General features: G+C 37.6%; 3 protein-coding genes across 3 annotated transcripts; all 3 read left to right on the top strand.

The window, feature by feature from the left end:
* Positions 1-2,487: 2,487 nt before the first annotated feature.
* LOC110162649 (complement C1q-like protein 2) lies at positions 2,488-3,489 on the top strand. Its single transcript, XM_020927546.2, has 3 exons — positions 2,488-2,630; positions 2,874-3,005; positions 3,069-3,489. The coding sequence occupies exons 1-3, from the start codon at positions 2,516-2,518 to the stop codon at positions 3,344-3,346; spliced, it is 525 nt and encodes a 174-aa protein (XP_020783205.2). The 5' UTR covers positions 2,488-2,515; the 3' UTR covers positions 3,347-3,489.
* A 994-nt stretch (positions 3,490-4,483) lies between these two features.
* LOC129409394 (complement C1q-like protein 2) lies at positions 4,484-8,177 on the top strand. Its single transcript, XM_055155335.1, has 3 exons — positions 4,484-4,654; positions 7,547-7,678; positions 7,742-8,177. Exons 1-3 carry the CDS (start codon positions 4,540-4,542, stop codon positions 8,017-8,019), a joined length of 525 nt encoding a protein of 174 aa, XP_055011310.1. The 5' UTR covers positions 4,484-4,539; the 3' UTR covers positions 8,020-8,177.
* Positions 8,178-8,831: 654 nt separating this feature from the next.
* Positions 8,832-11,585, top strand: mphosph6 (M-phase phosphoprotein 6). Its single transcript, XM_020927555.2, has 5 exons — positions 8,832-9,310; positions 10,045-10,157; positions 10,558-10,648; positions 10,731-10,837; positions 11,322-11,585. Exons 1-5 carry the CDS (start codon positions 9,263-9,265, stop codon positions 11,446-11,448), a joined length of 486 nt encoding a protein of 161 aa, XP_020783214.1. The 5' UTR covers positions 8,832-9,262; the 3' UTR covers positions 11,449-11,585.
* The last annotated feature ends 101 nt before the right edge of the window (positions 11,586-11,686 follow it).

Raw genomic sequence — 11,686 nt, 5'->3', positions numbered from 1 at the left:
TTTTTTGGTAACAGAGAGAAAAGTAACGGAGGGAATTTTTTTTAGACTTGTAAAACACAGGTTTTACCAGATACTAACACCTAATAGTTTTAATTTTCATAAGTATACTACCTAGAGATGTAGATTAGTCAAAGATGAAGCTTGAAAGTTAACCTGAAGAGGATTTTGCAGGTCTTTGAAATTTGGGAAATAGATTTTGTTCAAGGCCTAAGAATTGTACATGTGACATGGTATGTTTATTAAAATGTAACTTTAGAACTAGAACTAAACTAGAGTACATATGCTATCTGTTGATCACTTCCTGTTATGTGAGGTAAGTGAAAAGTTGTGACATTCGTTTCACACGTTGCCTAGTTTTGCTTGCTCATCTATGATCTACTCTGACATCTGGGGTCAGAGTTTTTTCACTTACCACACATAACAGGAAGTGATCAGTTTCTCTGACCCCAGATGTCAGAGTGGGTCATAGATGGTCTGTGCCCTGACTAGCACCGTAGACTGCTCATGTACCACTCTGTATGCCCTGTGCCATTGGAAGCTTCAAGTCAATAAAGAAACTGTCTTGGTATCACAATGTTTATTAAATTCTCAGCATTTGCTTTGTAATTGGAGAATTTCCATGACAGTGTTTACTTGAGAAAATAACCCCATGCAAATTTTGATGAATAATTTTTTCCCCATTTTATCCTAAATGCTCAAAATTTTTGCTTGATTTTTGACCAATAAACCACACTAAAAAATTCATGTTTTCTTAAGAGTTAAATGATTGGGACCCTGCATTGCAAATTCCACCTTCAGAGAGACGACACACAGAGAGACAGTTGGCCTTTTGTTGAACTCATGTCAAACTTTACGACAACCACCATTGCCACATTCAGCGGTCGTCTGCTGTTCACACTCTAATGTACATCTTTTTCTTATCTACGGCCCTTCGGTTGACTCTGACCGGCCCAGTTAAGATAATTTGGAATTACAAAATACACATATTTGATCATTTTACCTCATGCATGGACTGAAGCTGCATTGCTTTTATTTTAGAGGTGTTTTGTTAAATGACATTTTTTTTGTAAGGCAACCTCACTTTTTCATTGCTTAGTCATAACATAAACCTTACCAGTCTGACCAGCTCATCAAAACAATGCTATTTACTGCTTTTTATAAAGAAATACAATTAATATTATGCAGAACTGAATTAAGCATTTGTCCCGGCAATCCACAGTATTTTCTGTATCTCATGTGGCCCCATGGAAAAAAGTCTTCCCCTTTAGTTTAATATTAACTGTGGGGGTTGATAAGGGCCCTTGCACTGTTGTAAACTTTGTAATTAATTTCTGTTTGTCCAGCTTCTAATACAAGGGTATTCTCAAACTCATGGACATGCATGCATAATAGAAATCTACAACCCACTTATTTTCAGTCAAATTGGCCATTCTGAGAAGAATCTGGACCAGTTTGTACTCCAAATCTACATATAAAAAAATAACCCAAAAAATGTATATGAATTTTATATTAATTCCGCCTCATGTTTAGTGAGATATTCTTCAGCTTTGACATAGGAACTCTCAAGACCCACCAAATCCCAAATCAGACCATCCCCAGGGACACCAGCTTATATTCTTATATTTACCTCCCAAAATTTAAGCGAACTTTGAAATCTGACTTTCCTCTGTGTAGAGCTTGTTCACTTCAAATGAGAGTACAGAGATATTTAGGAGACAGCAGAGGCCAAAACTACAGAACCCCAGCTTCACAAAGAGTTCAGCCACTTGTCTATGCTCCAGAAAGTTTACAAACAGATTCAGTTTAAATTAAGAGTCATCTTAATCAGGCATTTTAGGAAAAATAGGCCAAAACATGAAGGGGTTAATAATTTCAAGGGTCCAGATAGGGCTGGGTATCATTAAGAAGTTGCCGATACGATACATACTTCGATACATAGGCCACGATACAATACATATCTCGATACAGTGCACTTTCTATTCAACACAATATATTTCAAATCGATTTGATACGGTTCAATAAAAAATAATGGCTAAATCATGGCTGTGATCCTAAAAGTCTTTGTTAAACCGTTTCCTGTGCATTGTTAACATAAAAAATGCCCATTTTAATAATCAAAACAGTGAAAATGTCAAATATGTTGCATAAACGAGTTTCCCTCCTCTTAACAAGCAACAAAACTGTAGCGCTGTAATAAAAAAAATGTAGCAAAATATACCAAAAAATACTCTTGGTGAAGTATCAATACAGCAGCTCACGATATCGATACTGTATCATCACATTAAATGATATGATATATTGATATTTTGATATTTTTGCACACCCGTAGGTCCAGATGAGTCCTGTGTGAGGGATGCATTTCTCGAAAGGGCATCACACCACTTTTATCCTCCCCATGATGTGAGGAGTTTTTATTGGGTGCCCAAAATATTCATTTGGGTGGAGTCCATGGCTACAACCCACCCAGTTTCTGAAATAAAAAGACAGGGTGACGCACAGAGCTACGCAGTTAACCATGGACCCCACTTGTGCTTGTGATACTGATGAATCCTCCTTTGACATCCAAAAGATGAAAGCAGAACTGATGCAGCTAAGAGCCGAGATTAAGCAGCTTCAGACCGAAAACAAGGGTGAACTTCTAAATTTTAGAATACATAGTTAGCATGTATTATCATCATTATTATTATTATTATTATTATTATTATTATTATTAGTAGTAGTAGTAGTAGTAAGTAGTAGTAGTAGTAGTAGTAGTAATAATAGTAGTAGTAATAGTAGTAGTAGTAGTAGTTGTTGTGATAGTATTATTCATAATAATATAGTTTGTGTTAAATAGCATTCTTTTTATGCTACTGTCTTTTTCTCTGTTTCAGTTAGAAAAGTGGCTTTCTCTGCTGCATTGCTGGAGTCAGGTGACAAGTTTTTTGGACCATTTAATACTGATACTACTCTTGTGTATAAGTATGTTACCACAAACTTTGGACATGGCTACAACTCAACAACAGGTAAATTAACGTAAACATCATTCAAAGCTACGTCTTTATAATACTGTTCAAAACTTCCTTTAGGCATCTTCACTGCCCCGGTCAAAGGAGTGTACCACTTTGAGATTTTTGCACTATGCGATTCTGGTCACCCTGCTGAAGCTTATCTGATGAAAAATGGGTGTGGTGTGTTTATGGCGCATGAAAGCAGTAGTTCTGGATGCACCACTGCGGGGAATGCAGTCTCACTGTCTCTGGAGTCTGGAGATGTGGTCTATGTCGTTTTGCCTGCCAGCCGCAAACTTTACGACAACCATCATCGCCACAACACATTCAGTGGTCACCTGCTGTTCACACTGTAATATGTGCTTCTTCCTCTTATCTGGGACTGGGTCATACGAGCTGCAGCTGGGACTCCCAGACTTCCTCCAGCTCCTCCAGGTTGAAAATCATGTTGGCCTATAAAAGCATGCAATAATAAAATACAACTTTAATCTCTTAAGAAGTAGGGGACTTTTCTTGATTGAATGAATGAATGTCTTATATCCACTATCTGATAAAAGGAAGCAGGTAAAACATGAATGAACAGCTGTAGCACACAGATTTTCAGTCAAATCAACCTTTCAGAGAAGAATCAGAAGAATCAGAATCAAATATGACTTAATTATGACTTAATTATAATAAAAGTGCAAATACGGGTTTAAAATCTACAAAAAAAAAAAAAAAAAGCACAGTTACCCCAAAAATCTATTCAATTACAGTGCCTTTGCATGCCTGCTTATAATGTAGACATAGGAAAGGGTTCAAATCTGGTTGGCCACTCCAGGTCCAGGTAAATAACCAGTTTGTTTAATTGTACTCATAATATTGCACTTTTATTTTTTTTTTTTTAAGCGAGAAAGATAAATATTTAAACATTTCTGATCCTGGAGCCATCTCAGTGAAAAAAGTCTGGATATGCATGGGTTTACAGACCCCATATGTTTACTCCTATTAAGTAATATATTCTACAGTGTAACAGTACTTCTGCTTGAGTAATATATTTTTATTGAAGTAACAGCACTCTTAGCAAAAGTTGTGGTTCCTCTTCTCACTGTAAGTAAGTCTAGAAGTGACAAAAGCTTTATGTTGACAATATGAAGTGAACATTTGTGTCTCTTGCTCCGTTCCTTCAGATATGATTTAGTTTGCCTCATTTTTGTATCTATCCTTTGAAAATGCCAGATTTTGTGAACTGGCCTGTTTAATGTTGTGTTCTACGAATTAGGCCTACATTCACTTTAAATTTGAAATCAGATATTAAGGCCAGACAGGTACCATTACATGAGTAGTAGTTTTGTAGTTTTATTGTAATATATCGGACCACTACTATGTATTTCTTCTTGAGTCTTTTTTTTCACCTCTGCTCTTCTAAAACGTCCCACAGCTCTCCGGGAGGGGGCGGTGTCACACATATAAATTCTGTCACTTCCTCTCCAGACCGGAAAAACACACCAGCGTGGTTCCGCTCTGTCTGTCGCCAGACAGGGTGACGCACAGAGCTACGCAGTTAACCATGGACCCCACTTGTGCTTGTGATACTGATGAATCCTCCTTTGACATCCAAAAGATGAAAGCAGAACTGATGCAGCTAAGAGCCGAGATTAAGCAGCTTCAGACCGAAAACAAGGGTGAACTTCTAAATTTTAGAATACATAGTTAGCATGTATTATCATTATTGGCCCTCGCCACTAACAAAGTTAGGGGCGAGGGGTATTGTTCTTCGCCGGTTTCTTACGTTTGTTTATTGGCCCTCGCCACTTACAAAGTTAGGGGCGAGGGGTATTGTTCTTCGCCGGTTTCTTACGTTTGTTTATTGGCCCTCGCCACTAACAAAGTTAGGGGCGAGGGGTATTGTTCTTCGTCGGTTTCTTTTTTTTTAAATTCCCTTTTCTGACCAAACGATTGCATTTTTGACCCCCCGAACATGGACGAAAAGTCCCCAAACCGGGGTCCAGATTGATCGGCCCGGTGGAAAATTCGATAAAATGGGCATTGCAACAATGACCCAAGTGACCCGACTCAACAGCGCCGCTTACAATTTGACCCCTATGGGAGTGTGGACAGGCAAAGTTTGTCACAGGGAAACGAAATTCGGAACAATGATAGAGAACAATGAGACAAGCCAAAAGATGACTTGGAGCATGACCCTATGACGAACAGGAAGTCGGCCATATTGGATCAAACATTCGCCGCCATTTTGACTTAGGGGTCTACAAAAAGATTCAAGTCCCCGGGGTTTGGTCCAAATGAGCTCAAATTTGACATGTCACAACTACAGACATGAACTCACAGATGTTGCCAATGTTTTTTTTTGATACTCCTTACGGTTCGCCCGTAGCACGCCGCCGAAAAACGCCTTCATTTCCTGTTTTTTCGGTGACCTGTCACGGCCACAGGCATTGTCCTAGAGAACTCTAATTCAAATCACAATTGTGTGATCCAGGTCTGAATGTAATGAAAAATGAAATTTAATAAAAGTGAACTCTATAGCGCCCCCTAGCATAGACGTGAAACGTCAACATTATCGGATTTGTACCAAATTCGGGGATTAAATTCTATGCATGATTATGAGCAAAAAAGTTTATTACAGACATGATGCATTTTCAACCATTGGCCAGCAGGGGCGCAAAGACTCCACTGAAAAATAGTTAAAAAATTATTACACCCACAGACTTAGTCCAATCGTGCTGAAATTTGAATCACTAATGCCTGATCACGGCCTGAATATAATACACTATAAAGTATATGAAAAGTGAACTCCATAGCGCCCCCTAGCATAAACTTGAAACGTCAACATTATCGGATTTGTACCTAATTCGGGAATTAAATTCTATGAATGATGACAAGCAAAATAGTCTATTACAGACATGGTGCATTTTTGACGCTTGGCCAGTAGGGGCACAAAGACTCCCCCAAAAAATAGTAAAAAATTTATTACACCAACAGGCTTAGTCCAATTGTGCTGAAATTTGAATCACTAATGCCTGATCACGGCCTGAATATAATACACTATAAAACATATGAAAAGTGAACTCTATAGCGCCGCCTAGCATAGACATGAAACGTCAACATTATCGGATTTGTACCAAAGTTGGGTATTAAATTCTATGCATAATTACAAGCAAGAAAGTGTATTACGGACATGGTGCATTTTTCACTGTTGGCCAGTAGGGGTGTAAAGACTGCCCCAAAAATATTTACAAAATTATTACAGGGACATGTTTAGTTCGATCGTGCTGAAATTTGAATCACTAATGCAAGATTTTAGCCTGAATATAATACACTATAAAGTATATGAAAAGTGAACTCCATAGTGCCCCCTACCATAGTGTAACAAACAGGCTGGTTTGTTACCCCAGAACCACACTTAGCACCTTCACCCTTCACTAGAGCACTTTAAAACACTGCACTTTCCTAGCACACAGCACTTTTAACATATTTGCACATCACAAAATAAATTGCACACAATTGGTTTTAAAAAATATTTATTGTCTTTCCTTTAACCATTTTTTATTCCTGAGGCACAGCACGTTAATTGGAAGTTGCTTGTCCCTGGAGGAAAAGGGAGACAATAACAAATTACATTTTAAATTGACTTTGTGCAATAAATATGGTGCAATATCTGTTTTAGAATGTTTTAAGTGTTGATGTGTTTAGTGTATTTTATTGTGTTTTAATGAATGGTGTGAATCTGCTTTTACTTACCTCCCCTTTTTATCTTCTGTCCAGGTGTGAAAAGAGTCCCCCGGAAACGAGCTCCCTCTTTTATGGTTCCGGGCTGGACCACGTGTAACATTTTGTACAGGGGTTTTAGGTTAGGTGTTTTATTGGTTTGTGGGTTTTAACATTTAATTGGTGTAATGGTTTTAGGGTTTTATGTATATAGTTGGTGGTTTTAATAGTTATCTGGGTTTTGGGTTGTTTTATGGAGGTTTAGGTTTTAATTTTACGCTAATGATAATTTTAACCATCCCTGTTTTAGCATAGTGGTTTTATCCAATCAGTAGGACCGGCATAAAAGGCGCCTTCAAGATCAGTCTGTGTTCTGCTGCTGGAGAGGAAACTGCTGCCTGCCTCCGTTTTGCACCCTGCACTTTTTGCACTTGCACTTTTGTAGTCATTGAAAAAACAAAAGTAAACTGTGGACCACAAGTACCGGTCTGTGTCTGGATTTGTTTTTTACCTTGCTCACTGAACCCCAAGCCGCTCACGGTCAACCTACATTACATTTGGATCCCACGTCTGACACCAAATGTAACGTCGGTTGACCATGAGCGCGGCTTTAATTATTATTATTATTATTATTATAATAATAATAATAATAATAATAATAATTAGTAGTAGTAGTAGTAGTAGTAGTAGTAGTAGTAGTAGTAGTAGTAGTAGTAGTAGTAGTAGTAGTAATAATAGTAGTAGTAATAGTAGTAGTAGTAGTAGTTGTTGTGATAGTATTATTCATAATAATATAGTTTGTGTTAAATAGCATTCTTTTTATGCTACTGTCTTTTTCTCTGTTTCAGTTAGAAAAGTGGCTTTCTCTGCTGCATTGCTGGAGTCAGGTGACAAGTTTTTTGGACCATTTAATACTGATACTACTCTTGTGTATAAGTATGTTACCACAAACTTTGGACATGGCTACAACTCAACAACAGGTAAATTAACGTAAACATCATTCAAAGCTACGTCTTTATAATACTGTTCAAAACTTCCTTTAGGCATCTTCACTGCCCCGGTCAAAGGAGTGTACCACTTTGAGATTTTTGCACTATGCAATTCTGGTCACCCTGCTGAAGCTTATCTGATGAAAAATGGGTGTGGTGTGTTTATGGCGCATGAAAGCAATGGTTCTGGATGCACCACTGCGGGGAATGCAGTCTCACTGTCTCTGGAGTCTGGAGATGTGGTCTATGTCGTTTTGCCTGCCAGCCGCAAACTTTATGACAACCATCATCGCCACAACACATTCAGTGGTCACCTGCTGTTCACACTGTAATATGTGCTTCTTCCTCTTATCTGGGACTGGGTCATATGAGCTGCAGCTGGGACTCCCAGACTTCCCTTCCCCAGACTTCCTCCAGCTCCTCCAGGTTGAAAATCATGTTGGCCTATAAAAGCATGCAATAATAAAATACAACTTTAATCTCTTAAGAAGTAGGGGACTTTTCTTGATTGAATGAATGAATGTCTTATATCCACTATCTGATAAAAGGAAGCTGGTAAAACATGAATGAACAGCTGTAGCACACAGATTTTCAGTCAAATCAACCTTTCAGAGAAGAATCAGAAGAATCAGAATCAAATATGACTTGATTATGACTTAATTATAATAAAAGTGCAAATACGGGTTTAAAATCTACAAAAAAAATAAAAAATAAAAAGCAGTTACCCCAAAAATCTATTCAATTACAGTGCCTTTGCATGCCTGCTTATAATGTAGACATAGGAAAGGGTTCAAATCTGGTTGGCCACTCCAGGTCCAGGTAAATAACCAGTTTGTTTAATTTTACTCATAATATTGCACTTTTTTTCTTCTTTTTTTTTTAAGCGAGAAAGATAAATATTTAAACATTTCTTATCCTGGAGCCATCTCAGTGAAAAAAGTCTGGATATGCATGGGTTTACAGACCCCATATGTTTACTCCTATTAAGTAATATATTCTACAGTGTAACAGTACTTCTGCTTGAGTAATATATTTTTATTGAAGTAACAGCACTCTTAGCAAAAGTTGTGGTTCCTCTTCTCACTGTAAGTAAGTCTAGAAGTGACAAAAGCTTTATGTTGACAATATGAAGTGAACATTTGTGTCTCTTGCTCCGTTCCTTCAGATATGATTTAGTTTGCCTCATTTTTGTATCTATCCTTTGAAAATGCCAGATTTTGTGAACTGGCCTGTTTAATGTTGTGTTCTACGAATTAGGCCTACATTCACTTTAAATTTGAAATCAGATATTAAGGCCAGACAGGTACCATTACATGAGTAGTAGTTTTGTAGTTTTATTGTAATATATCGGACCACTACTATGTATTTCTTCTTGAGTCTTTTTTTTCACCTCTGCTCTTCTAAAACGTCCCACAGCTCTCCGGGAGGGGGCGGTGTCACACATATAAATTCTGTCACTTCCTCTCCAGACCGGAAAAACACACCAGCGTGGTTCCGCTCTGTCTGTCGCCAGCTCGTGCTTATCTTTTAAATTACTTTTTCTGCAAAACATTACTGAAAATCAAACCGTGGAAGATGGCCAACGACAACACGAAACTCTCCAAAAACCTGCTCCGAATGAAGGTGAGAAATAATCAAGTTTTTACAAGATTTACATAAAAAGAACGCCTTGTTTACGTCTCGGCTTCACACACCACGTTTAAAGAGCCTGATATTTTAAGAACAAATTACATTATTAAGGTTTATGTTGGCTGTAATTTAGATTGTATGTTCTATGTTGTAATGTTTGTTTTGCCATTTAATAATAAACGAATATACATAATTGGAATGAATAGGTATTATAGATTCATTGGTAGGACTTATGGGTAGATTTATTTTTATTAAAATTTTGACATTCAAATACGATATACAAAGCAAAAAGAGAAAAGTTATAAGACATAATGTTGACGTGAGAGCGGAGGATGCAGAGGAGAGGGACAGATGGAGCAGAGGGTACAGAGGAGAGGGTACAGAGAGATCAGGATGCAGAGAGGAGAGGTTCAAATGGATCAGAGAATGCAGAAGACAGAGGAGAGGGACCGGAAAGGGACAGATGGATCAGAGGATGCAGAGAGGAGAGGTTCAGGTGGAGCAGAGGAGACGGATAGAGGAGACGGAGGATGCAGATGAGATGGTTAGAGGAGCAGAGGATGCAGAGGAGAGGTTCCGATGAAACAGAGGAGACGGACAGATGGATCAGAGGATGCAGAGGAGACGGACAGATGGATTAGAGGATGCAGAGGAGACGGACAGATGGATTAGAGGATGCAGAGGAGACGGACAGATGATGCAGAGGATTGACTCTGGTCTTGTTTCAGTTCATGCAGAGGGGACTTGATGCAGAGACGAAGAAGCAGTTGGAGGAGGATGAGAGGAGGATCATCAGTGACGAGCACTGGTACCTGGACCTGCCTGAACTCAAGGCCAAAGAGTAAGTCACTGTTTATTGCTGCTGAACCAACAATAGCAATTTAAAATTGTCACGATAACATTTCAACCTCACTCAATAGACTCGAAACAATAATGATAGTAAAAAAAACAAACAAAAAAACTCTTTATTTAGACAATACAATGTGATTTTCAACATTAAATCTTAGTATTTTCCCTTCTATTTTTCTAGTTTTTCTGTCATCTGTAAAAATGTTGAATAAATAAAATGTTTGGATGACTTCAGTAGTTGAAATAAAACTTTGACTTTGAGCACAAAAGGATCAAAGGTTTGTAGTAATCTGTATGTGCGTTTCTGTTTATGGGCACCATTTTGAGGACTTTTGACTACACAAATGCTACTTTTGCATTAGTCTGAAATTCCTGATTATTTGTGTTTTCAGAAACCTGATTGTTGAGGAGAAGAGTATTGTTCCCTGTGAAGACCTGAGATACGGGCGAGTGTCATTTATGGGATTTAACCCAGAAGTCGAGGTCAATGAGGCTAAAATATGTTTTTTATTAATAATTTTTATTTTAAACTTAATCTTGAAACTTATTTTTGTTGTGTTTGCAGAAGTTGATGGCTCTGATGAATCCTAAAGAAGAGACTGAGGAAGATGAGGAGGAGGAGGACTTCAGGAAAATGCAAACGGACGTCACGGATGAAGACATGGCTCTCAGGTAACGGAGACAAACCTGATGTAACTTTTTAGAAATAAAAACATTTGTTTAAATGTAAAAAAATAAATAAATAAATAAACAACAAATGCCATGATCCTGATGAACCAAAAGTACTATAATTTATTTTTAACCTACCCATCATTTAATCAGTTTTACTTGTGATGTCATCAGGTGGTAATCCTGAAAATCTATTTTGACAATTCGGACAAGCATTTGCGTTTTATGGTTTATGTTGCAAATCCTCATCTAATCTTTAATTGGATTTGCATTTCATATTTTTATAATAGGGTTCTGTTCAAAGTTCACATTTTAAACGCTGTCCATTCAGATTGTGATTCTGATTACAATAAATCTTGCAGCTCTTATCTGAAACCTTACACCAGACTCTTCATCATTTCCATGTTCAAATTTCCATTTACATGTATTAAAAAATGACTCCATCAAATGCACCCAAGAATCCTACTATGCCACATCTGTGTTTCAGGTACGAGAGTTTGGTGAGCAGCATGAAGAAGAAGTTTGCAAAGAAAAGAGACAGAGCCATGATCGAAGAGGATTTAAATCAGAAAGTCACAAACACCAAGAGAGTCTTTTTGAAACCTCAGGACTGAATCAAATACATGTGATTTTTATGTCAAACTGAAAATAAGATTTTTTTAATGACTGTGACTGTACAGTTTGTGAATGGATATTATATATCCCCTTTTTAAAAGAAAGTGATGGAACCATTAAAGGACCTGAACATGGAGGTCTTGTCATTGAGTTTTTTTATCTGTTCGATTTGAGTTTGGGGTTTTGGTATCAAGTCATGTTTTAAAGATCAAAGCTGCAGTAAATTTACAAGTTGAG

The sequence above is a fragment of the Boleophthalmus pectinirostris genome, unplaced genomic scaffold (assembly GCF_026225935.1).
Source record: "Boleophthalmus pectinirostris isolate CB_2022bp ecotype Guang Dong unplaced genomic scaffold, ASM2622593v1 HiC_scaffold_2, whole genome shotgun sequence".
In the NCBI taxonomy this organism is placed as follows: domain Eukaryota; kingdom Metazoa; phylum Chordata; class Actinopteri; order Gobiiformes; family Gobiidae; genus Boleophthalmus; species Boleophthalmus pectinirostris.
The sequence above is the reverse complement of the archived record's forward strand: the minus strand, read 5'-3'. Positions and strand labels throughout refer to the sequence as shown.

What these genes read in the sequence shown, in the direction of transcription:
- mphosph6 (XM_020927555.2), top strand. Translation starts at nt 9,263, where the DNA reads ATGGCCAACGACAACACGAAACTCTCCAAAAACCTGCTCCGAATGAAG. An exon ending in GATTTAACCCAGAAGTCGAG is followed by an intron (nt 10,649 to 10,730) that starts GTCAATGAGGCT and finishes TTGTGTTTGCAG; the next exon opens with AAGTTGATGGCTCTGATGAA. An exon ending in GATGAAGACATGGCTCTCAG is followed by an intron (nt 10,838 to 11,321) that starts GTAACGGAGACA and finishes TCTGTGTTTCAG; the next exon opens with GTACGAGAGTTTGGTGAGCA.
- LOC110162649 (XM_020927546.2), top strand. Translation starts at nt 2,516, where the DNA reads ATGGACCCCACTTGTGCTTGTGATACTGATGAATCCTCCTTTGACATC. An exon ending in GCTTCAGACCGAAAACAAGG is followed by an intron (nt 2,631 to 2,873) that starts GTGAACTTCTAA and finishes TCTCTGTTTCAG; the next exon opens with TTAGAAAAGTGGCTTTCTCT. An exon ending in TGGCTACAACTCAACAACAG is followed by an intron (nt 3,006 to 3,068) that starts GTAAATTAACGT and finishes AACTTCCTTTAG; the next exon opens with GCATCTTCACTGCCCCGGTC.
- LOC129409394 (XM_055155335.1), top strand. Translation starts at nt 4,540, where the DNA reads ATGGACCCCACTTGTGCTTGTGATACTGATGAATCCTCCTTTGACATC. An exon ending in GCTTCAGACCGAAAACAAGG is followed by an intron (nt 4,655 to 7,546) that starts GTGAACTTCTAA and finishes TCTCTGTTTCAG; the next exon opens with TTAGAAAAGTGGCTTTCTCT. An exon ending in TGGCTACAACTCAACAACAG is followed by an intron (nt 7,679 to 7,741) that starts GTAAATTAACGT and finishes AACTTCCTTTAG; the next exon opens with GCATCTTCACTGCCCCGGTC.